General features: G+C 45.9%; 1 protein-coding gene across 1 annotated transcript; it reads right to left on the minus strand.

Annotated features, from left to right (window-relative positions):
• Window positions 1-12,450: 12,450 nt before the first annotated feature.
• On the minus strand, window positions 12,451-17,463 carry LOC144253680 (transmembrane protein 42-like). Its single transcript, XM_077796281.1, has 3 exons — window positions 17,209-17,463; window positions 15,261-15,407; window positions 12,451-14,439 (listed from the first exon to the last, which is right to left on the minus strand). Exons 1-3 carry the CDS (start codon window positions 17,416-17,418, stop codon window positions 14,329-14,331), a joined length of 468 nt encoding a protein of 155 aa, XP_077652407.1. The 5' UTR covers window positions 17,419-17,463; the 3' UTR covers window positions 12,451-14,328.
• Between the last annotated feature and the right edge of the window lie 4,896 nt (window positions 17,464-22,359).

Here is a 22,359-nt window from a genome sequence, read left to right on the forward strand (position 1 = left end):
AAACTTAACATTAGATTTGAAGACACTGCTATAAGCAATGTGTAGCCAACAAATACGTGGCATACCTTCCACGTGGCAGGCACTGAGGCTGGTCTAGGGAAAGAGCGGGAGGGAGTCAAGGACTGTCCTTGCCTTTCACACAACAGAACAGCCACAGTCCTGGGTCACACTCACCCATTACCAATACCTTTGTCACTTACATTGAGATCAGATTTCAGAGTTTCATTTTCTTTTTTGCAGTTTTGGAGATTTTTTGAAAGTTGGTCAATTTCAAATCTCATTACTTCCTGTAAGTTGTCATAGGAATCTTAGGTTCATTACCCCAAAATGGGACAAAGTGATACTAGTGTCTCCTAATGTGTGACACATTGGAAGGCACACACATTATTTCTGTGCTCTTCCTGCCACAAATGCAAAACCTGAATCATGAAGGTGATACAATATTGTGTTTTTGAAAACGGCAATGATGTGAAAGAAAGGTCGAAACGTTCTGGATTAAAGGAGGATAAAGAGACAACTAACACAACTCAGATCTGAATTGGATACTGAGCTGGAAAAGATGTTTTAAAAGATAATGTTGGGACAGTCAGAGAAATTTGAATATAGAGCATATATTTTAAAATATTACATCAATATGAAATTTCAATAATTTATACTGTGGATATATGAGAGCCTGGCCTGTTTCCTAGGAGATGTGTGCTAATGAATTAAGATAAAGGCACTTCATGTCCACAAGTCACTTTCAAGTGTTTTTGGAAAAAAGCAAAAAAAAAAAAAAAAGTTTTTCAAAAAGAAGATGAAAAAAAAATAAATGTTAATCTTAAAAAGTTGGAAGTACCCTAATAGAGGTTTCACAGTCTACAAAGTGCATTCTTCTGTCGTGTGGGTGTGGCAGGAGGATGTCTGAGGTGGTTCTGTTTCTTTCCTGTTCTCTGCTGAATTTCTTTGTGTGGGTCCCAAGCAACCCCCCTGCCCAGAGAGTTCAATCAGGGGACGCTGTGGCTCCAGGGGGGAATTGTCAAAGAGACTGTTGCCAGGACCCAAAAATAAAGATGTCAAATTCTTGGTTTCTGGTTATGATGAAAGAAAAACCCAAGTGTATGTTTGGAGTAAGACCAAACAATCTGGAAGGGAAACTTGCTGAGCCAGTTCTTTTCTTTGCTTATTTGACCCTGCTAATCCCACTTGCCAATCACCTAGGATAAGAACTGGATAAATGTTCTTCAAGTAGACAAGGGAAGGAGGAGTTTGGAGAAGGATTCCACTTACATCAGATGTAAGAGCCCTTCACCTATCCCTGTCCATGAGCTGAGTCCAAGGTAATAGGAGAAGCCCCGGATGAGTCTGAGGATCCAAGGACAGATGAGCTAGTTTTGCAGGGAGCCTGGGAAAGTGAGGATGTTCTAGAACCCTTCCTGCATGGGTGACTCTCACCCATCACGGGGCAGCAACCACATTGGGCAATGAGAAAGTTAGAAATGGCAGCAGGTGGGCCTCAGCAGGGAAGTACCAGAAGATCTCAAAGTACCTGGCCCCAGATCCCTGTGGGAGTCACTTCGATACATTGCCTAGGAGCAGGTAGGCAGGCAGGTATGTCCCAGGGGGCCTTGCAAACAGTACAAAGGAAATAACACAGCCTCCCCCACAGCTCTAGCAAGTGCCTCCACCCAGATATGATACCACCCGGGGAAAAGTTGGTGGAGAGGAAAAGTCTGTCTGAATTATCTGAACTGATTGCAAGGCTCATATTAGGGATTGAATTGAGGTGGTGTGTGTGTGTGGGGGGGAGGGGTGTAATTTTAAAATCATGGGAGAATATATTTCCTGTAGCCAGTAGAGGGCACTTGCAGACAGCAGAAAACTTGAAGGAATTGGCTCTAATGATGGAAGCACAAGATCAGGTATGTGGGGTTTGCTTTCCTAAGAAGAAGAGATCCAGGGCAGGAGCTGAACCTCCCAACCCCTCTACACCACCACCTGCCAGGAAACAGTTTGTCATGGGTGCACGGTGGGAGGAAATGCCAATGGAGGAGACTCGGCCCCTCACATTCCGGATCCTTTCTAGAGCGTCAGTGGGTTCTCCAGGCTGCAGTTGCCTGGGGGTAGGTGGGCAATGCCAGACCAGCAAGGACTCCCTAGGTTGCAGGTCTTCCCACCCGATTCAGGGTTCTTCCCACTCTTCCCACTCAGTCATATCTCAGTTCCATGCTCCTCTGGGGATCCAGAGAGGGCCTCCCTGTCCGTGGGCAGTTGAACTGGTCATGGGCACATTTGAATGAGTCCCTCTGCTTTGGGGGCAGGAAGTTGGGAGGCCTGGTTGATGTCCTCCAGGTGAAGTGCAGGGAGGCATTGTCTGGCCAAGAAGACCACTTATCCACGGGTGTGGATGGAAGAGAAGAAACATCACAGATTGAGAGGAAACCACTTGCACACCCTCCTGCCATACCCAGGATCAAAGGAAAGCATCTTAAAAAATAGTTTACAAAATGCTCTGTGTTATTAGGGTATTTCCCACCTTTTGAAATTAGCCCACCTAATTAATGCATCTTCCTTTTACACCCCACCCCCAAACATTTGCAAATAAGTTACAGGCATTATGACCCTTTTCCTCCTTAACATTTAAATTTTTTTGTAGTTGTAGATGGATAGAATGCCTTTATTTTATTTATTTTTATGTGATGCTGAGGATTGAACCCAGTGCCTCATGCATGCTAGGCAGGCACTCGACCACGGAACTACAGCCCCAGCCCTCGCCTTAACATTTAGCCTGTATTTTCCAAGCCCCATAAAGCCCAGCACAGTGATTAAATCCAGGACTAAAATGTTTGTTGAATAGTATCTAGCATACACCATGCTAGGCTCATCTTGCTCTGAAGCCCCGAAGTACTTAAACCAGTGAGGGAAATCTGGACCTGTAGCTTAGATCAGCAACTTGGGGACCAGCAGCTCAGCAACGCATAGCAAATGAGACAAATCCAGGAAAAGGAAGCAAGAGAGGAAACTGAGACATGAAAGGCAAGGCAGAATCCATCAAGGTTTCCATGAGTTTCCAGGGAAGCCATTGGAAGAGGAGATTTCTGAACTCCAGCCAAAGGTTTAGGGACCTCTTTTTAGAAGAGAAAGAACAGAAAAGAGATGTGTTGTTCTTCCACATCCCAAAATATATAAGCCCACAGTCCTCCTCGGTGCCTCTGTTACCTGTGACACTAAGGCCTTGAATAGCTGTAGCCATATCCAACCCCTGCCTCTCCTGGGTGCCTGACCCCCAACAGTGGTGTCTCCTGCCACCCTCAGGAACCAGAAAAAGCAACTGTACTCTATTCTCAGCTGTTCTGGTGTTCTGCAGAAACTGGAACCAGCCAAAGCAGGTAAAGTTGCAGGGCTCAGGAACCAGGTAAGTAGGCCCCTCAGCCCATCAGCTGTGGTCTAGCCCCTGGTCTCTGTCAGTGGCTGTGCTCTCAAGGATGGAATCCACACCCACCATAATTGTCCCAGGGATGAAGAGGGAAGGCTCAGCCAGATGACAACAGCCAGCCAAGCCTCTGGGGCTTTACAGACACATGGAGTGGTACTTCTCAACTCTCAGTGATAACTGGTTGGTCATATTTTGCATTTTTATCAATTCATCATGAGTCAATATTTTTATAAAATACCATAACACCAAATTATGAGAAAAAATAAAATGCAAAGCAAAGGAAACTAAAATATAATATCAAATTTTATTGGATTCAACAGACATTAAATTGCATTTTAAAATATAGGAACAAACATAGGGAAAACTAAAAGCATTATGAAGACAGTACCCATTATTCATTGAAAATGTGCCTAGGGCATTTAGCATGGAGACTCGTTGTTAAATTCAACTTTCATAGTTCGGCAGCTATAACTAACCAAATAGTAAAAAGATAGGTAAGTGGTGATTTTCTGTACGAAACACTGAGACCCGCATTTGAATGAATACTGTTTTATCAGTATTAAGGTTTATAATATAATAAATGAGTAAGATTCTTTTAATTTTTTTTCAGCTAGCTCAGGTTGATAACTGTCCCATTTACAAGGGATAATGTATAAGCTTCTCAGCTCTCTTTTACTAACACTCCAGATTGAAGCTGATATATCTAATTTCTTGACAAAAAATTTCCAGTGAGGTTTCTTTTCCAGTCTATAATTCAGGCTTGAGGCTACACAATGCAAATTTTTATGCCTCCAAGTTAGATAATAATGTTAAGCGTTAAATTTTGAAAGGCTTGATAAGAATTAACTTCATGGTAAAAGAAACAAATTAGAAAAATAAATATACACTTACAGTTGCTCAGATTTTTAGGCATTTTTGGCTAAAGATTGCCAAACAAACCTTAAAGCATCACTTGTTGTAATGTGATCATTAGTTAGTGGCTCATGCCACCTGCAACTCAACCCAAGTGTTCCATGACACTGGAGCGGACCCACATGCTTGGTCATGTGCTTGGACTTCATGACAATGTTAATTGTCCAAAATGCATCTGACCATTTACTCTCAATTTCCATTCTTATCTCATTGTGGACAGTTTGCAGACTGACATGAGCCCTCAGACCATTCTTCAGGTAGTGCTGGTGTGGGGACTTCTATGGTATAAAGCACCTTTTATTAAATTTATGAATTTCTGGTTAAGTGATGAAGCTCTGAAACATAATTTGTTATTTTTGTTTCTAGAAAAATCCCCCTCATGGCACAGAGCAGTAGGGAGAAGTTGATGCCTTGGGATGGGCCCTTCTTCTCTTACTTAACCTCAAAACAAACATCATCAGTGAACATTTCCCTTGATGATACAGCCACCCCTCATGCAAAGAAACATAAATGCATGGTTTTCTTCAAACAGAAGTCCAGGATCTATAGGAGATGTCCAGGCCACATCTTGTCCTTCTTGACCCTGACTTGATGAACTAGAATCTGTGGTTGCATTGTAGTGTTAACTGTGGAATTGTTTAAGTAGGGGATGGAAGATTGAAAAAGCAAAAGGGAAAATTGATAAAGCAATAGTACTGATAACCACGGGAATCAGAGCCCTCAATTCTGTAGGACTGGGGGAGCAAAGGAAATATGTGGCATTGTTTAGACAAAAAAAAATCAGGGGAAAATCTAATGATTAAGTACTGATTCTTAGCTCTGATTTCACCATTATATACCCTGCTGAGGCTTCTGTGTCAGGTGCTGCAGATAGGGAGACCCCTGAGGGCAGAAGGAGAAGCAGGAGACCTGTTTCTTCCTGCCTGTGAGCTGTCTCCCTCTGCAGCACTTCTCCACCCTGACATCAACATCGCTCTCCCTCATCCTAGACCTGCCTCAGCACAACACTCCTTCCTCCTGCTCAGGGAGGGAAGTGGAGACGCACCCTCCCCTCAGAGCTCTGGGTTCCCCTGCTCAGGACCCCCTGCTATGGCCTTCTCAGTTTATTTTATTCTAACCTGTTTCCTTTGCTCCCCAAGTCTTACAGAAGTGGGGGCTCTGATTCCTGTGGTTATCAGCACTATGTTTTCCCAATGTTCCCTTTTGCTTTTTCAATCTTCCATCCCCTTCTTAAGCAATTCCCCATATTCCCTCTGTTGAAAAAGAGACAGCCTTCCTACTGGTTGATAATTGTGATGACATTCCTCCAGCACCTAGTTCAACTTTGTCCTCCATTGGTTGGAATTCTTTGTGAGAGTAATGAAAATTTTCATTTTAGCAAGATCCAAACCATATGTGGCCAGGCCTATTAGATGGGCTTTCCAGGGACGCATATACAGTGAAGGAAGGAAACCGTGATGATAAACCATGGCCCTGAGGCCTGTTTAGAAACAAAGACCCTAGCACATTGCTATGATGATGCATATAAACTCTAGAGTAGAGGCAGTCATATCAATTGCGGGGCTAGCACAATCATCCAGGAGATGGATAGTTGGTGGCTCTGTTCCAGGTGGTGGTGGAGAAAGAGGTGAAGAGAGGGCAAATTCCAAATGCATTTTGAAGCCAATCTGACAAAGAGGTTTGCTGAGGATTAGATGGAAGTTGAGAGGAGTCAAAGATCTTCCCAGGGCTTTTGACGTAAGCAGCTGGAAGGATGGAGTTGCCATCAGTTGAGTTGGGGAAGGTATTAGGTGGATAAAGTTTCAGGAGAAATCCATGAGTTGTAGTATATGCACAGTTGACTTTGAAATGTCACTAGGTGTCCAAGGGCAAATGATTCCAAATCTTTGCTCTTTGACTTGATTTATCACTTCCCCCTAAAATGAGGAAGCCTGATATCAGTCCCTTTCAGCTCTCATTTCAGCATCTCTGGTGCGCAGCACAGTGCCTGGACCACAATCATCTCAGAAAATAGCATTTGAGTGAATGGATGAAAAAAAAATTGTATACTGCAGAGGTTCCAATTGAGGCCAAAGTGTGTCTTATTCAAGCTCCAACTCCACACTTGTTTTCCAGTCAGGAAGTGAATAACCATTTGGTTCTGTAAACTGCAGCTTCTAGTGTTCACTGGAAACTCATCTTACTAGCTCATCACTTGTTAGTTGAAGTCCTTCTTCCCCGAAGTAGAGAGAAGCCTCTCAGAGAGAGACACAGGAGCTTTCTGTCCTTCTTTTATAAGTGTGGCCCAGCCTGGATTCTGCTGGAGACTTATTCAGTCAGAAGACAGGGCTTTGACAACATCTCAGCTCTAGGAGGGGCCGAGGGACTGAGGTGGAGCAGGAGATGCCTCCTCTTGGCTTCTTTCTTTGTGTGTGGATGTGCTGTTTGTGTTGTGCCCCCATCTCCTAGGAAACCTGAAGAACATTCTAGAACAAGTTCTCTGGGAGCTTTCCTCTCTGCTCAAGTTCAAATCCAAGTTATTACAGACTGTCTGTTGGACACTTGTCAGGGGACCACAGCCAGGTGCCTCCTTTGCCTGGTGTCCAGCACAGAATAGGAGGAGCCCTTCTGGACCCTCTGTTCTTTCACCTAAATTCAGGCAGCTCGGCCTTTTGCACCAGTGTGACTCTATAATGAGCTGCCTATCCAACACCTGACCTCTTGTGTCACCTACTTCATGGAGGTTTCCTTAACTAAAGATTGCCAAACAAACCTTAAAGCATCACTTGTTGTAAGGTGATCATTAGTTAGTGGCTCATGCCACCTGCAACTCCACCCAAGTGTTCCATGACACTTGAGCGGACCCACATGCTTGGTCATGTGCTTGGACTTCATGACAATGTTAATTGTCCAAAATGCATCTAACCATTTACTCTCAATTTCCATTCTTATCTCATTGTGGACAGTTTGCATACTGACATGAGCCCTCAGACCATTCTTCAGGTAGTGCTGGTGTGGGGACTTCCATGGTATAAAGCACCTTTTTGTTAAATATAATGAATTTCTGGTTAAGTGATGAAGCTTTTAAACATAATTTGTTATTTTTTGTTCTAGAAAAATCCCCCTCATGGCACAGAGCAGTGGGGAGAAGTTGATGCCTTGGGATGGGCCTTTCTTCTCTTATTTAACCTCAAAACAAACATCATCAGTGAACATTTCCACTTGATGATACAGCCACCCGTCATGCAAAGAAACATAAATGCATGGTTTTCTTCTAACAGAAGTCCAGGATCTATAGGAGATGTCCAGGCCACATCTTGTCCTTCTTGACCCTGACTTGATGAACTAGAATCTGTGGTTGCATTGTAGTGTTAACTGTGGAATTGTTTAAGTAGGGGATGGAAGATTGAAAAAGCAAAAGAGAAAATTGATAAAGCAATGGTACTGATAACCACGGGAATCAGAGCCCTCAATTCTGTAGGACTGGGGGAGCAAAGGAAATATGTGGCATTGTTTAGACAAAAAAGTCAATCTAATTATTAATTTACTGTCTCTTAGCTTTGAATTCACCATTATATACCCTGCTGAGGCTTCTGTGTCAGGTGCTGCAGATAGGGAGAACCATGAGGGCAGGAGGAGAAGCAGGAGACCTGTTTCTTCCTGCCTGTGAGCTGTCTCCCTCTGCAGCACTTCTCCACCCTGACATCAACATCGCTCTCCCTCATCCTAGACCTGCCTCAGCACAACACTCCTTCCTCCTGCTCAGGGAGGGAAGTGGAGACACACCCACCCCTCAGAGCTCTGGGTTCCCCTGCTCAGGACCCCCTGCTACGGCCTTCTCAGTTTATTTTATTCTAACCTGTTTCCTTTGCTCCCCAAGTCTTACAGAAGTAGGGGCTCTGATTCCTGTGGTTATCAGCACTATGTTTTCCCAACATTCCCTTTTGCTTTTTCAATCTTCCATCTCCTTCTTAAGCAATTCCCCATATTCCCTCTGTTGAAAAAGAGACAGTCCTTCCTACTGGTTGATAATTGTGATGACATTCCTCCAGCACCTAGTTCAACTTTGTCCTCCATTGGTTGGAATTCTTTGTGAGAGTAATGAAAATTTTCATTTTAGCAAGATCCAAACCATATGTGGCCAGGCCTATTAGACGGGCTTTCCAGGGTGGAAAATTCAGAGAAGGAAGGAAATCGTGATGATAAACCATGGCTCTGAGGCCTGTTTAGAAACAAAGATCCTAGCACATTGCTATGATGATGCATATAAACTCTAGAGTAGAGGCGGTCATATCAATTGCGGGGCTAGCACAATCATCCAGGAGACGGATAGTTCGTGGCTCTGTTCCAGGTGGTGGTGGAGAAAGAGGTGAAGAGAGGGCAAATTCTAAATGCATTTTGAAGCCAATCTGACAAAGAGGTTTGCTGAGGATTAGATGGAAGTTGAGAGGAGTCAAAGATCGTCCCAGGGCTTTTGACCTAAGCAGCTGGAAGGATGGAGTTGCCATCAGTTGAGTTGGGGAAGGTATTAGGTGGATAAAGTTTCAGGAGAAATCCATGAGTTGTAGTATATGCACAGTTGACTTTGAAAGGTCACTAGGTGTTCAAGTGCAAATGATTCCAAATCTTTGCTCTTTGACTTGATTTATCACTTCCCCCTAAAATGAGGAAGCCTGATGTCAGTCCCTTTCAGCTCTCATTTCAGCATCTCTGGTGCGCAGCACAGTGCCTGGACCACAATCATCTCAGAAAATAGCATTTGAGTGAATGGATGAAAAAAAAATGTATACTACAGAGGTTCTTATTGAGGCCAAAGTTTGTCTTATTCAAGCTCCAACTCCACACTTGTTTTCCAGTCAGGAAGAGAATAACCATTTGGTTTTGTAATCTGCAGCTTCTGGTGTTCACTGGAAACCCATCTTACTAGCTCATCACTTGTAATTTGAAGTCCTTCTTCCCCAAAGTAGAGAGAAACCTCTCAGAGAGAGACACAGGAGCTTTCTGTCCTTCTTTTATAAGTGTGGCCCAGCCTGGATTCTGCTGGAGACTTATTCAGTCAGAAGACAGGGCTTTGACAACATCTCGGCTCTAGGAGGGGCCGAGGGACTGAGGTGGAGCAGGAGATGCCTCCTCCTGGCTTCTTTCTTTGTGTGTGGATGTGCTGTTTGTGTTGTGCCCCCATCTCCTAGGAAACCTGAAGAACATTCTAGAACAAGTTCTCTGGGAGCTTTCCTCTCTGCTCAAGTTCAAATCCAAGTCATTACAGACTGTCTGTTGGACACTTGTCAGGGGACCACAGCCAGGTGCCTCCTTTGCCTGGTGTCCAGCACAGAATAGGAGGAGCCCTTCTGGACACTCTGTACTTTCACCTTAATTCAGCCAGCTCGGCCTTCTGCACCAGTGTGACTCTATAATGAGCTGCCTATCCAGCACCTGACCTCTGGTGTCACCTTCTTCATGGAGGTTTTCTTAACTCCCCAATTGAGTTTATGTCCTGGGCAGTGCTAGGGGAATTGTGAGTTCTGGGTCATTCTGAAAGCAAATGACAGAATCTGTTACCTGTGGGTAGCACTGAGAGAGAGAGAAGCCCAGAAAACTTTCAGGATTCCTGACAACACTTGATAGACCAGCCTTTTGACTTTAATTACTTCAATGAAGGCATATATGTCACTTTCTTTCTAGCTTACACATGTTCAAAGTGGAATTTTTCAAAGTGATTAACCAAATAAACCCTAACAGAATGTCATTAAATTCTTCCAGGAGACTCTAGATGAATCTAGAAAAGACATTGAGCTGATCTTGCATCCCCACTCCCCTACCCCAGTCTCTGAAGGTGAGCCTGAGTTTGTAGAATGACCCATCTCAGTTGCCTCTAGAATGGGAAGCTTTCTACTCAGGGCCCTGGGAGCAAGGGTCTGTGGTCACCATATGCCCCAGATAGTTACCCTTTACTCTTCCTGGATCTCCCAGATCCACATGCTGCAAAGCTCTGTGTGATAAGGGGACAGACCCTGAAAAAGATGAATTGACCCAGTGCTGTCATCCTTGTAACATTTCTGAGTCACCACCTTTGAAGGAAGGACATTCATCTTTGTGATTCACAATGTTCATCTGCAGAGACTCCAACACTCCCCACAAAAACACAAGGCAGGAAGGAGCCAAGGTTCTTGGTGGTGTCTCCCATCCCCTGGCTAATTTCTGACAGCTGTGATCAAGAGACTTGAATTGGCCTGACTTTTCTTTTTCCTTTGTTGTCAACTTCCAAGGAGTCATAGGTAAAGTTGACAATGGTTTAGCATTTAGATTTATTTATGGTTTGTTTTTTTTTAAGCAATTAAGTTACCGGATTAAGTTTGTGCAAAAATGAAGATGCTTATCTATGTAGTATCTACACAGTCAACCAAGGGCAACTGGCTGTGTTAGCCATCCTACCCCTGTCCTAGTGGCCATCTGGCAGGCAGGTGTCCTTGAAGAACAGTATCTGAGTGACTTGTGCTGAAAGGGTAGACAGTGCCCTCCCCACAGCTTTACAGGTAGAAGGTGAATCCAGGAAGTTCAAGGACCACCACTGGGTGCATCTTTGAGAAGTTGAACAGAAGCTATCATGCTGACAAACAACTTCTCTTGGAGGTCCGAGGGAGAGAGGGAACTGGTGATGGGACTAAAGTCCCAACCATAAGCACTGGCTTACGTAAAAAGGAAGGGAGCAGCTCCTGGTGGAAAGGAGCCAGGAAACTAGTCATGAGGACTAAAAAGTCACCATAGGCAGTGACCGTTCTTCCTAGGCCCTCCTTACTGAAACCTGCAGCAAATCCACCCCAGCAATGTTATTTGAGGTGAGGCATGCACAGTTACAGTTGAAACTGTAGAAGGGTCAGGCTCAAGATATGTGAATTCAAAAAGGAATTATCTAGGTTGTTAAAATTAATTTAGGGATGGTCTCATTGTTTGAATGACCTAGAGTTCTTTTGAACTTGTTTTCCTGATAAGACTCATCTCTAAAAGCTCATCAGAGGGGGAAGGATGTACTCTGATTTGGCTCTTTTTTTTCTCTGTTGGGAATGACAGAACCATTTTGATGTTTGGAATGTGGGAAGCATTTTACTCTGTACATAAATCATCCTCGAGGCTCCAGGTGGCTCTCTATATACAACCAGTGAGTCACAGGCAGACAGATGAGCCTCGGTGGGAAGACTTGGGGCATCCTCTGTTTGGGGATTTGTATCCATCTGGTCTGGTCTCTGCTTTGGTCCATCATCCACACTTAGCCACAGTCCTGGGATCCACCATTCTCTCCAGGAAAATTTCATAGGGAGAAATTTTGAAAACAAGTTGATTAACCTTTTTTCTTAACAACTGGTGTGATGGGCAAACTGGGAAGACTTGTATTTTAGGCACTTTTGTCTAGAGCTTGCTGTCCCATGTCAGGGGTGAGGGGAGTTTTGAGCACTGAAAAAATTTTATTAATATATTTTAATGTGTTATTTGAAGCATCACTTGGTGATTTTTTAAAATCCAATGTCTTTAAAATGATCCATGTTATTGTATTGTAAATAATTTAGATGATTAAAATGGATTGTTTTAAACAATATTTAGATTATAGTTTTACTTTATTTCAGTCACATGTTTTTTGTTCTAATTCACATAGGAAATGCACTTGATTAGAAACAGTCCATATCTTGTCCTGACAGTGTTCTGTATTTTAGATTTTTATGTGTAGGGAAGAGCCTCTATGTGGCATACGATTCAGAGTTAAGTTCACACAGTTAAGTCAGTAGTTGGCTGGCCGGATGGACCATTCAGGTGAATTATCTTGGATGCCTAGATCCTTAAAGGTGAAGAAAGTGTGAGATTAAAGCTAGGCCCACAGAAGATGTTGCAGGTCAGTCTATTCAGCATTTATACATATGGAGCCCTTTTACCTGGGGAAATATCTGGAATCATGCAGTCCTTGGCATCTGATCTGGTAGTGAGTGACCCTGTGTGTGCTTATGTGTGATATGTTTTCAGAAGAAAAAACCTGCAAGCCAACTACCTACAGTTTGCCAGCGTAGAAGAGTTTGAATAATCGAGGATTAACTGAATTTAAAACTTACCAAATTCCATATCAGCATCAGAATTCAGGGAGAGGAATAGCAATTGAATATAAGAAAAGTCTGGGGCTCTTTATTGGTAAATGTAAATTAATACATTTTAATCCCTGCACATTAATCGCATCTCAGCCTTTTGACTGAGATCAAGTGTAATACCTCCCCCATCCACTGTAGCACCCAGGAACTTTCTGGTCAGGTTGAGAGAGAGGAAGAATTTAAGTAGAGAAAGCATTAATTCTAAGAAGTCCTGTCCTTCATGTCCCCAAAGTGAGCAGCATGAGATGAACCCACATTACCATTCTCTGAAAAGAACTTGTTTAGAGGGGCAGGGGCTTTGGTGTGTGAAATAGTCTTGGTGACTTCCGGAGTGAACCCTCACCCTGAGCCCCTGCTGCCTGCCAAGGAGAAGGTTTTACGTGTCTCTTGCTTTGGGAATCTCCTCTCTTCCTGCACCCAGGGCTGTCGCAAGCATCCCTTTGCTTCTCTGTGGCAAGCACGAGGAGCTCTGGCAAGCCCATCCCCAGGTGACTCACTGTCTCTGTGTTGTGTCATCCCAAGGAAGGGAGGTGCAGCAGCGGCCAGGCCATCCATGGTGACATGGGAGAGCTCCCGCATCCAGGCATCCCAGTGGTATTTTGGAGGGGCCGAATCTCCCGCTTTGGCACTTTTGACCCTCGTTGATCTTCCTTGGTCTTCTAAAGCTATCCATTGCTCTGGGGAGTGGTGACTTCTGAATTTTTAGCAGCCTTTTCTTATCCCCAAAACCCATTTGTTTAAGATGGGTTTTGCTTCTGTTGATGCAACTGTATCTCTAAAACATCCTTCTTACCCTACCTGTTGTGATCAAAGATCTAATACTTAATGGGGTGGAGGAGAAAGTGTGCATTTGTGACCTTTTCATTTGATCTTCTGGCCATGTGTTTTGATGGGGGTATATTTCTAATGTTAAATTCAGCCTTGCCTTATTTGATTTTTTTTTTTAATGTTCTCTCTCTTTCACCTGTTTTGTCTTAATTCTACCTGTTGACTGCTTTTCCCCCCTCTCCTTCCTGAATAACCCATCATCCCTGATATTTGGGATGGCTTTTCCAGGCCTTCTGTTGCTTCTGTTTCTAGACCTTATCGCAGCAAGAGAATCGTGATTGTTAGGTTGCCTTCTCTTCATAGCTTCGTCCCATTTTTGTTTGGCTTGCAGCAATTTCTCGGTTATCTGAGTTCCTGAACCATTTCATTTATTGCTTGGGGAACAAAGATTCATAAAGCCTATTTTAAATGTTTTTTTCCCCCTCTCCCTCCCATTTGCCTGGAGTTCCCAGTGGCTGTGAGGCTGCTTGCCGTACCAGGCGCCACGGGAGCCTCCTTTGACACACAGAGCCCCACCAGACCACAGTTGGGGCATCGCAGTCTTGCCTTGCTCCTCTGGCCCCGCTCACCATTTTTGTGCTTTGGCTTTGTCCTCACTTCCTTCAATGTATGTGCCTCCCATTTTTTTTTTTGTTTTTTTGGTTATCATTTGTTGTTTGTTTCATCTGGTTCCTGGTTTTCTTTTATGACATAGTCAGCTGTGTGTGGATCTGTAGGGTTTGGGGCACCAATCAGTTATGTTTTGTTTGCCTTTTTCTTTTCTTTTCTTTTTTTTGTCAAACCCGAGAGAAAACGTCCCATAAGGAGCTAGAAGTTTCTAGTTCACAGCCTTTGGAATCTTCCTGGCCTTTGACTCCTCATGGCCCCTGAGATCCTAATCCGTTTTCTCCCAGGAGGTCTCTGGGGGGCTGAGCTGCTGCAGGGGCACAGGTGGGTAGGGAGGGTCGGGGGATCATCCCAGGACATCATTGTGCATGCTTTTTGGTGCAGCCTCTTTTTTTTTTTTTTCTCTTTTTCTTTTTTTTCCCCTAATGCTTGAGTTATGAATGAGGATGACCTCTACAATCATGATGTCTCATGACTACTTGTTCCTTCACCAGCTTTCTGATGCATGGTCTTAATACCTGTGAGTTTACTTTGCTCCAGACCACAATCTTCAGTCGCCTCAACAACCACCTATTAGAACATTAAAAGGAAATAAATTGAGGATCCCTTGTTGCTCTCTTGACTTCACTTGAAATCAGACATCCTAGAAATGGCAAGAAAGGAGCCAGGGGGAGGTGTCAAGGAGGGAGCAGTGATGCCACTTGCACCACTGTGTGTCAGACACTGTCCTGGAGCTGGGGCACCCCAGAGGGCCCTGAACTCTGGAACTCTTGCCAGGTTGCTGTTGAGGCTGCTGAGATGGCCACCTCCCACCATGTCAATCACAGGTGGACAGTAGTGGAGCCAGCTTCCCGCGCCCCTTTTTGTGTGAGCAGAAAAGGGAGCGGCACAAGCCTTGCCTAACTGCCAGGTGCCAAGTGCCTCTCCCCGCCCGCTCCATCCCCTCCCCTGGGCCGAGTTTTGGCACCTGTTTGCCCATGTAAAGCAACAAAAGAAGAAAGCAGATCCTGACCTCTGTGCAGGAAAACCAAATTTACCCCCAAGACCCATTAGCACCTCCCCCTGGAACTGGATCCACTACTGGCCCAGGAATATGATGAGGAACCCTGGCTGGATTGGGCCGGAAGCTGGGATCTGATGTTCTGCAGACCAGTGCTCAAAAATGTGGTCGTTTTTTGAGGGACCACCTTCCTCACCCAGATCCAGTTAACAAGGTAGCTCATCACTTCTTGCATCTGCTCAGGGCTGTGCTGGAGTTTTGTTTTTATCGTGGTATACTTGGATGCAAGGAATATGTTTTGTTCCCCGATTTAGCGCACCAGCCTGGGAAGTGCATGTCACAGACCAACTCCACCTTAAAAAGTATTTTTTGAGACCCTCAGGCTACTCACTGAGCTGAGGATGTTTGAAAAAGTCACTGTGACAGATGCAATGGCTGAAGACATGGAGAAACTGAGGCCCTGACTGAAGAAGGTCCACATCAGGGAATTGGTGCTTGCCATCACAATAATGCCTAAGATGCATAAGCTCATGTTCACCTGTGGGAGAAAGTGTCGCTGCAGCCATGCCCATCCACCTGCAGCTCCCCTTACAGCTCACCCAGGGACATAACTGTGGCAGCCAGACCCCTACTAAGATGGCACCACAGCCCATGGAGACTCAAAACAATCTAGGGCAGATTTTCACTTAACCCTCAGTGGGCAGCAGACCCATCTTCCAGACGGAACAGTCAGAGAAGACTCTTGCTGGCTGTGAAACACTAACCCAGAATTAGTATTTTCCTGTGAACACAGACCTCTCTTACTGGTCCCACAGGAACCAACGCTTGCAGACCACAGGGCCTGGTAGTTATTACTTGGTATGTGCTTATAAGTGTGTGTGGGGGGGAGTCCTTACTTCCCAGGATCAGGTAAGGCACAAATTGGCCATACCTCCCTCCACGAGGCACCCCAATCCCCAAGTTACAAGTTCATTCAGGCCAGCTCCTCAGGGCATTCCTGGGCCTCTTTTGTGCTAAGACTTTACCTGTGCAGGTGTTTTCGGTGCATTCTTGCTTATTCCTTAACTTCATTTTACAGATAAAGAACCAGGGGCACTGTATAACTTGCCTAAAGTGCCTCAGTATGAGAGCCCATAGGATTCAACCCTAGACACTGTAGTTCCACGCTTTTAACCAGGACACAGTCCTGACTGGGGATACACCATCGGAAGTGATGTAAGTCATTCCAAGCATCACTTCAAGGACCTAAAGAATTTTTTCTTTCTTCTTCTTCTTTTTTTTTTTTTTAAAGAAAAAACCTTGAGAGAAAAGGGAATCTTTAGAAGCCTCCTATACAAAACCTATATAGACCTTCTTGCTTGGCTGAGAATAAGGAAACTGCCTGCAGACATGCATGCCTCTTCCATGGATTGGGCCTATCTAGACCTCCTACTTATTTCTCTTAGGTTTACCAGAAGCTAAATATTTGAGAAAAGAGTGCCTTTTTTTTTTGGTGGTGGTGGTGTTGGGGATTGAACTCAGGGCTTTGTGCATACAAGGCAAGCACTCTACTAACTGAGAGTGCTTCCTTAGAATTTACACAAGGCATCTTATGGTCCAGTGGCAGCCTGCTGACATACAAGGTTATGAAGGCTGGGTGGCAACTGATAAAGACTAAAAAACTTCCCAGTCCACAGAGTCATTTGTTTTACTTTGGACCACTTACCCCAAGAATCACACTCCACAGTACACCAACTGCAAGCGTGGCAGCTCCCACTGACTTAGCCCTAAACAGACGGTCGGGTTTGAGCCCAACTCTGGGTTGGGGATGCAATGAGACTCCTCTATCAAGCAGAGACTGGGGATGGGAGGCGAAGGGGATGCACCTGAGCCCTGGAGGGAGGCTGCTGGGGGGGAGGGTTCTCAGTTCAGGGGAATTTCCAGACGGTTCTTTCCAGTATCCCCGTATGCCTAGGGTACCCCACACGCCCAATTTTCCTGGCAATAGGGTAGACCGGCCAGAACACCCGATAATGACAGAAGAGCGATGGGCAGCGGGTTTCTCACCTTGGAATCGCGTGCAGAGAAAGTCTGAGGCACAGGGGACTTAAAATGAGAGGTGGGAGGTGGCGGTCTCCCCCAGAGCGGAACTAGCCCAACCGCAGGGAAGGTTTTAGACCTGTCAGGAGGAGGCCTCGTCCGCCGTCTCTTACCGCCCGCGCGGGACCCGGGTCGGCGCGACTCGGGAGGAGGCCGCTCCCGCCTGCCCGGCTCACTGCGGCGCCGGCTGCAGGCCCCCCGCCCGCCCCGGAGCCCGCGGCGCCCGCCCGCCGCCCCCCGCCGCCCGCCCCGGGCTGCACCTCGCTGCCGAAGGCCAGCTTAGCGGCGGCGGCGGCCAGGGCCCCGAACGCGCCGGCGCACAGGCAGTTGAACGCGCCCCAGAAGCGGCGCCGCATCGCGCCGGCCTGCAGGTGCGGGGGCACCTCGGCTGGCGTGTCGGGGTAGGCGGTGGCCGACACGGCGCCCCTAGGGGGCTGCGGCTGTGGCTGCGGCAGCGACCGCGCCGCCATGATGCCTGCCACCCGCTGCCCGCCGCCGGCTGTCAGCCGCGCGCCCGCCCGCCGGAGCCCGAGCGCTGAGGACGTGCCCACGTGACGGTCCACGCTCCGGAGGCGGCCACGTGACGTGCTTACGTGAGCCCGTCGTCCGCAGCTCCCGTCTTACGCAGGGTGGTGCCGGGCCCGCAGTGTAGACGCCAGGTCCGGGGCCCGCGTGGCGGCTGTGGGTGCGGAACGACAGCCGCTTGCAACCTGCGGCCTCAACCCCGGCCACACAGCGCTGCCCTGCACCGACCCCCGCAGCGTATTCATGCCCAGTCCTGACTCGTCGGAACCGCGAGTCACCTGCATTCCCACGCCTCCTGCCCGCTCACCTGTTCTTTCTAGGTCCAGACACGTACAGTGAAGAGCTGCTTCGACAGAGGGCGCTGGACACCTCCGGACTGAGAAAGGAGGCTGGGGTGGAGAGAGGGTGGTGCGCCCTACGTGGGAAGTTAACCTGAGGGTAGGCAGTGAGAAGTCGTCCATATGCTCAGATCAACGTCACCTCTGATCTTCTATGCAATTATGTGTCTTTATGATGTCATTTAAAAATTGCATTTTCTTGAAATCATAGAACTGTTGGAATGTATGCTATTTCCACTCTCCAGGAAAATTAGTACTTTTTCTCTATGCATATTTAGTTATATAGAGTACAAATGTTAAAAGTATTTTATATATGGGATCCCCAGCCCACCCCATCCCCCAGCTTCCATGCTGAGAATTGAATCCCTCGCCTCCTCGCATGCTCAGCAGGTGAGGTGAACTACCTCGCCAGCCTGGGACTTTTCTAAAACACAAATGATTTCACAGCACACATAATGTTCAACAGCATTCTGTTCCCTGTTCTGGGAGTTTTCATTGGAAGTCTTTGTGTGCCACCTTGCTTCGCCCATAGAGTGGATTGTGGCTCAAATAAAGCTGTAGAAACTTCTTTCTACAGCTTTATTAAGAGGTATAACTCAAAAACTGTAAAATTCACTTATTTCTTTTCTTTTTGGCAGTATTAGTGATTGAACCCAGGGCTTCTTACAGTCTAGGCAAGTGCTCTTCAAATAAAAATAAAGTAAACCCCCGCTCAAAAAATGTTCCCCTTAAAATTCTTTACTTTGAATCTTCAAGAAATCAAGTGGTGTCTGCCTGATCAAGACTACATAATGTACAAGGGGTTCTCTTAGAACAAGCAATGTCTTTTCTAGGACTAGCAGTTGAGCATCTTCAAGCCACCTGCTCTGACATTTTCACCAGTCCTGTGGTGGTTCCTCTGGTTGTCTATCTGTACTAGCCTGCCAGCTCCTTGAGGATAGTTAATTACACATTCAGTTGTTTTCAGATGTCTAAGGCCTAGTGCAGGGCATTGCATTGAAGCTATCTGGAGCTGGACTGAGGCTCTAATGAGCTCCTCCAAGACAGTAGCAGTGCTACTGGTTAAAGGACCACACTGAGGAGCAAAGCTTTAAGTAACTGTTGTTCTAAGTGCACATGGGCATCCTGCAGCATACATGTCTCCTCACAGGACTTTGTCAGGGCAGAAAAATACATGCCTTTTTCTGTTCCTGCTGCAGCACTGGATAGTGCGACCAACTCATCTGTGACCTTTCTACAGATGTTTGAATACACTGTGGACAAACTTACTAAAAAACGATGCAAGCCAAAATTGCCTCAACTGGGTAAACGAGGGGAATCTCCCATTCCACATTTACTTAAAAAAAATTAAAACAAAACTTAAAGATGGCTTATAAGCAAAAAAATGATCCATTGAGTTCTGGGAAACCCTAGACTCCTCCTCACCTAGAAGAGCCAGATGTCATAATCTAAAAGGGGGCAAAGAGGGAATTTTAAAGCATGAAGCCCCTGGGGTGATGGTGGGGGCTTGATGACCTGGGCAATGAGTGCCTTCTGCCACCCTTTTTTCTCCAGCCTTGCCTCAGTGTCGTTTCTTTTCATGGTGTCCATTCCTCTGTGCCTGTCTTTTCTTCTGTTCAAACAAATGAGCACATAATCTGGGCCAGGCCCTTCCTGTTCCAAGCATCATAGTAACCTGGATGCGTAAGACCAGATCCCTGTACTCCTTGGGTTCTCAATCCTAACTCCATGTCCTGAGGACTACCTTGTCTTCTTTCCTTGCTATGAGTGATGTTACGGGTTAAATTGTGTCCCCTAAAAAGATAGGTTAAGGTCTTAACTGCTGGTAGCTGTAAGCGTGACTTTATTTGGAAATAGGGTAATTGCACATGTAATCGCAATAATCTAATCCAATATGACTGGGTCCTCATAAGAAAAGCGGTGCAGGGGCGTGTGCAGCTTGGTGGTAGGGTGATTATCTAGCATGCATAAGGTCTTGGGTTTGATAAAAGGCGGGGAGCAGTAGGGAGAACCCCATGATATATGTGATACTGTGAATGGAGTGACACTTCTACAAGCAAAGGAATACAAAGGATTGTTGGCAACACCAGGAACTGAGAGAATGGCATGGGACATATGCTCTTCCGGGCCAACACACCTTGATTTTGGACTTCTGGCCCCAGAACTGTGAGAAAATAAACTGTTGCTTTAAGTCACCCAGTCTGTCATTTGTTATGGCAGCCCTAGCTAACACAGGTGATAAGACCCAAGCCTCTTCACTACCAATGTCAGTACTCTACCTTCTCCCTCCAAGGCAGTTGCTACCTTTTAAATTCCTTTTACATACCCGGCCCTTAGGGATTTACTACTATTCCTTGAGACTTCAAACATACATTAAATTTAAACTTCTTTCTACAGCTTTATTAAGAGGCATAACTCAAAAACTGTAAAATTCACTTATTTCTTTTCTTTTTGGCAGTATTAGTGATTGAACCCAGGGCTTCTTACAGTCTAGGCAAGTGCTCTTCAACTGAGTTATATCCCCAATTCTTTAAAAAAATTTTTTTAAATGTATGTGTTTGTTGGTACTTTGGATGAACCTAGGGGTTTTCTAACATTGAGCTTCATCCCCAGCACAATTTTTATTTTGAGATAGGGTCTTGATAAGTTGGCTCATGATGGTCATGAATTTGCAGTCCTCCTACCTCAGCCTCCCAAGTGTCTGGGTGTGTATGACCATGCTTGGCAAAATTCACTCAAGTGTACAATTCAATCTTTAGTCATTTACAGTTGCATAGCCATGTCCACAAACTACATTTCTGCCACTTGAAAAAGTTCCCTCATGGCATACAGTCTTTCATACTCCAAGTCAAGCAACCAATGATCTGCTTCCCATTGTTTTGCATTTTCTGAACATTTCACATAAACTGTGGGGAGCCATTCTCACACGTGATCGGGTGCCTCCCATTAAGGGTCTGAGGCACTTTGGCAAAAGTCGAACTTTTTCCCGACCCTTTCCTGATGAGAGAGCCCATCCGTGTGGGGGTGTGCCTGACCACTGACCCAGGGGACCCAATCACTGACCCTGACCTTGGAGTGCAGCCCCCCCTCAACCTTCATTGGATGGAATTCTCCCCTGAATCTCTTGTTCCCTAATAAAAGGCTAGTCCCCAGCATGCTCTCTCTCTCTCTCTCTCTCCTGCTAGCCCTGAGTAATTCCTGCTGTCCTGCTGGGCAGTTTAGAGGAGCGAACCAGAGAGGGGAGCCTTCTCGGACCTAGCAATAGAAATAAGGTAATGGAGTCTTGTGTTTTTATTTCGATCTCTTCTAACTAACGTTATGCCTAGAACCTCATTAATGAAACCACTGAGCAAGCCGCGTGGTAGAATTTCCTGTAGCCAGTAGAGGGCACTTGGAGACAGCAGAAAACTTGAAGGAATTGGCTCTAATGATGGAAGCACAAGATCAGGTATGTGTGGTTTGCTTTCCTAAGAAGAGATCCAGGGTAGGAGCTGAACCTCCCAACCCCTCTACACCACCACCTGCCAGGAAACAGTTTGTCATGGGTGCACGGTGGGAGGAAATGCCAATGGAGGAGACTCGGCCCCTCACATTCCGGATCCTTTCTAGAGCGTCAGTGGTTTCTGGAGGCTACAGTTGCCTGGGGGTCGGTGGGCAATGCCAGACCAGCAAGGACTCCCTAGGTTGCAGGTCTTCCCACCCGATTCAGGGTTCTTCCCACTCTTCCCACTCAGTCATATCTCAGTTCCATGCTCCTCTGGGGATCCAGAGAGGGCCTCCCTGTGCATGGGCAGTTGAACTGGTCATGGGCACATTTGAATGAGTCCCTCTGCTTTGGGGGCAGGAAGTTGGGAGGCCTGGTTGATGTCCTCCAGGTGAAGTGCAGGGAGGCATGTCTGGCCAAGAAGAACACTTACCCACGGGTGTGGATGGAAGAGAAGAAACATCACAGATTGAGAGGAAACCACTTGCACACCCTCCTGCCATACCCAGGATCAAAGGAAAGCATCTTAAAAAATAGTTTACAAAATGCTCTGTGTTATTAGGGTATTTCCCACCTTTTGAAATTAGCCCACCTAATTAATGCATCTTCCTTTTATACCCCCACCCCAAACATTTGCAAATAAGTTACAGGCATTATGACCCTTTTCCTCCTTAGCATTTAAATATTTTTTTGTAGTTGTAGATGGATAGAATGCCTTTATTTTAATTATTTTTATGTGATGCTGAGGATTGAACCCAGTGCCTCATGCATGCTAGGCAGGCACTCTACCACGGAGCTACAGCCCCAGCCCTCGCCTTAACATTTAGCCTGTATTTTCCAAGCCCCATAAAGCCCAGCACAGTGATTAAATCCAGGACTAAAATGTTTGTTGAATAGTATCTAGCAGACACCATGCTAGGCTAATCTTGCTCTGAAGCCCCGAAGAACTTAAACCAGTGAGGGAAATCTGGACCTGTAGCTTAGATCAGCAACTTGGGGACCAGCAGCTCAGCAACGCATAGCAGATGAGACAAATCCAGGAAAAGGAAGCAAGAGAGGAACCT

This window comes from Urocitellus parryii, chromosome 3 (assembly GCF_045843805.1).
Source record: "Urocitellus parryii isolate mUroPar1 chromosome 3, mUroPar1.hap1, whole genome shotgun sequence".
Classification (NCBI taxonomy): domain Eukaryota; kingdom Metazoa; phylum Chordata; class Mammalia; order Rodentia; family Sciuridae; genus Urocitellus; species Urocitellus parryii.

Bases quoted from the DNA above. Each gene is read 5' to 3' on its own strand.
- LOC144253680 (XM_077796281.1), bottom strand. From the start codon at position 17,418: ATGGCGGCGCGGTCGCTGCCGCAGCCACAGCCGCAGCCCCCTAGGGGC. The intron at 15,408-17,208 runs GTGCAGCCCGGG...TTTCTCCCACAG, and splicing joins AGCTGGCCTTCGGCAGCGAG to GTGAACATGAGCTTATGCAT. The intron at 14,440-15,260 runs GTGAGTAGCCTG...ATGTTCTAATAG, and splicing joins TTTCAAACATCCTCAGCTCA to GTGGTTGTTGAGGCGACTGA.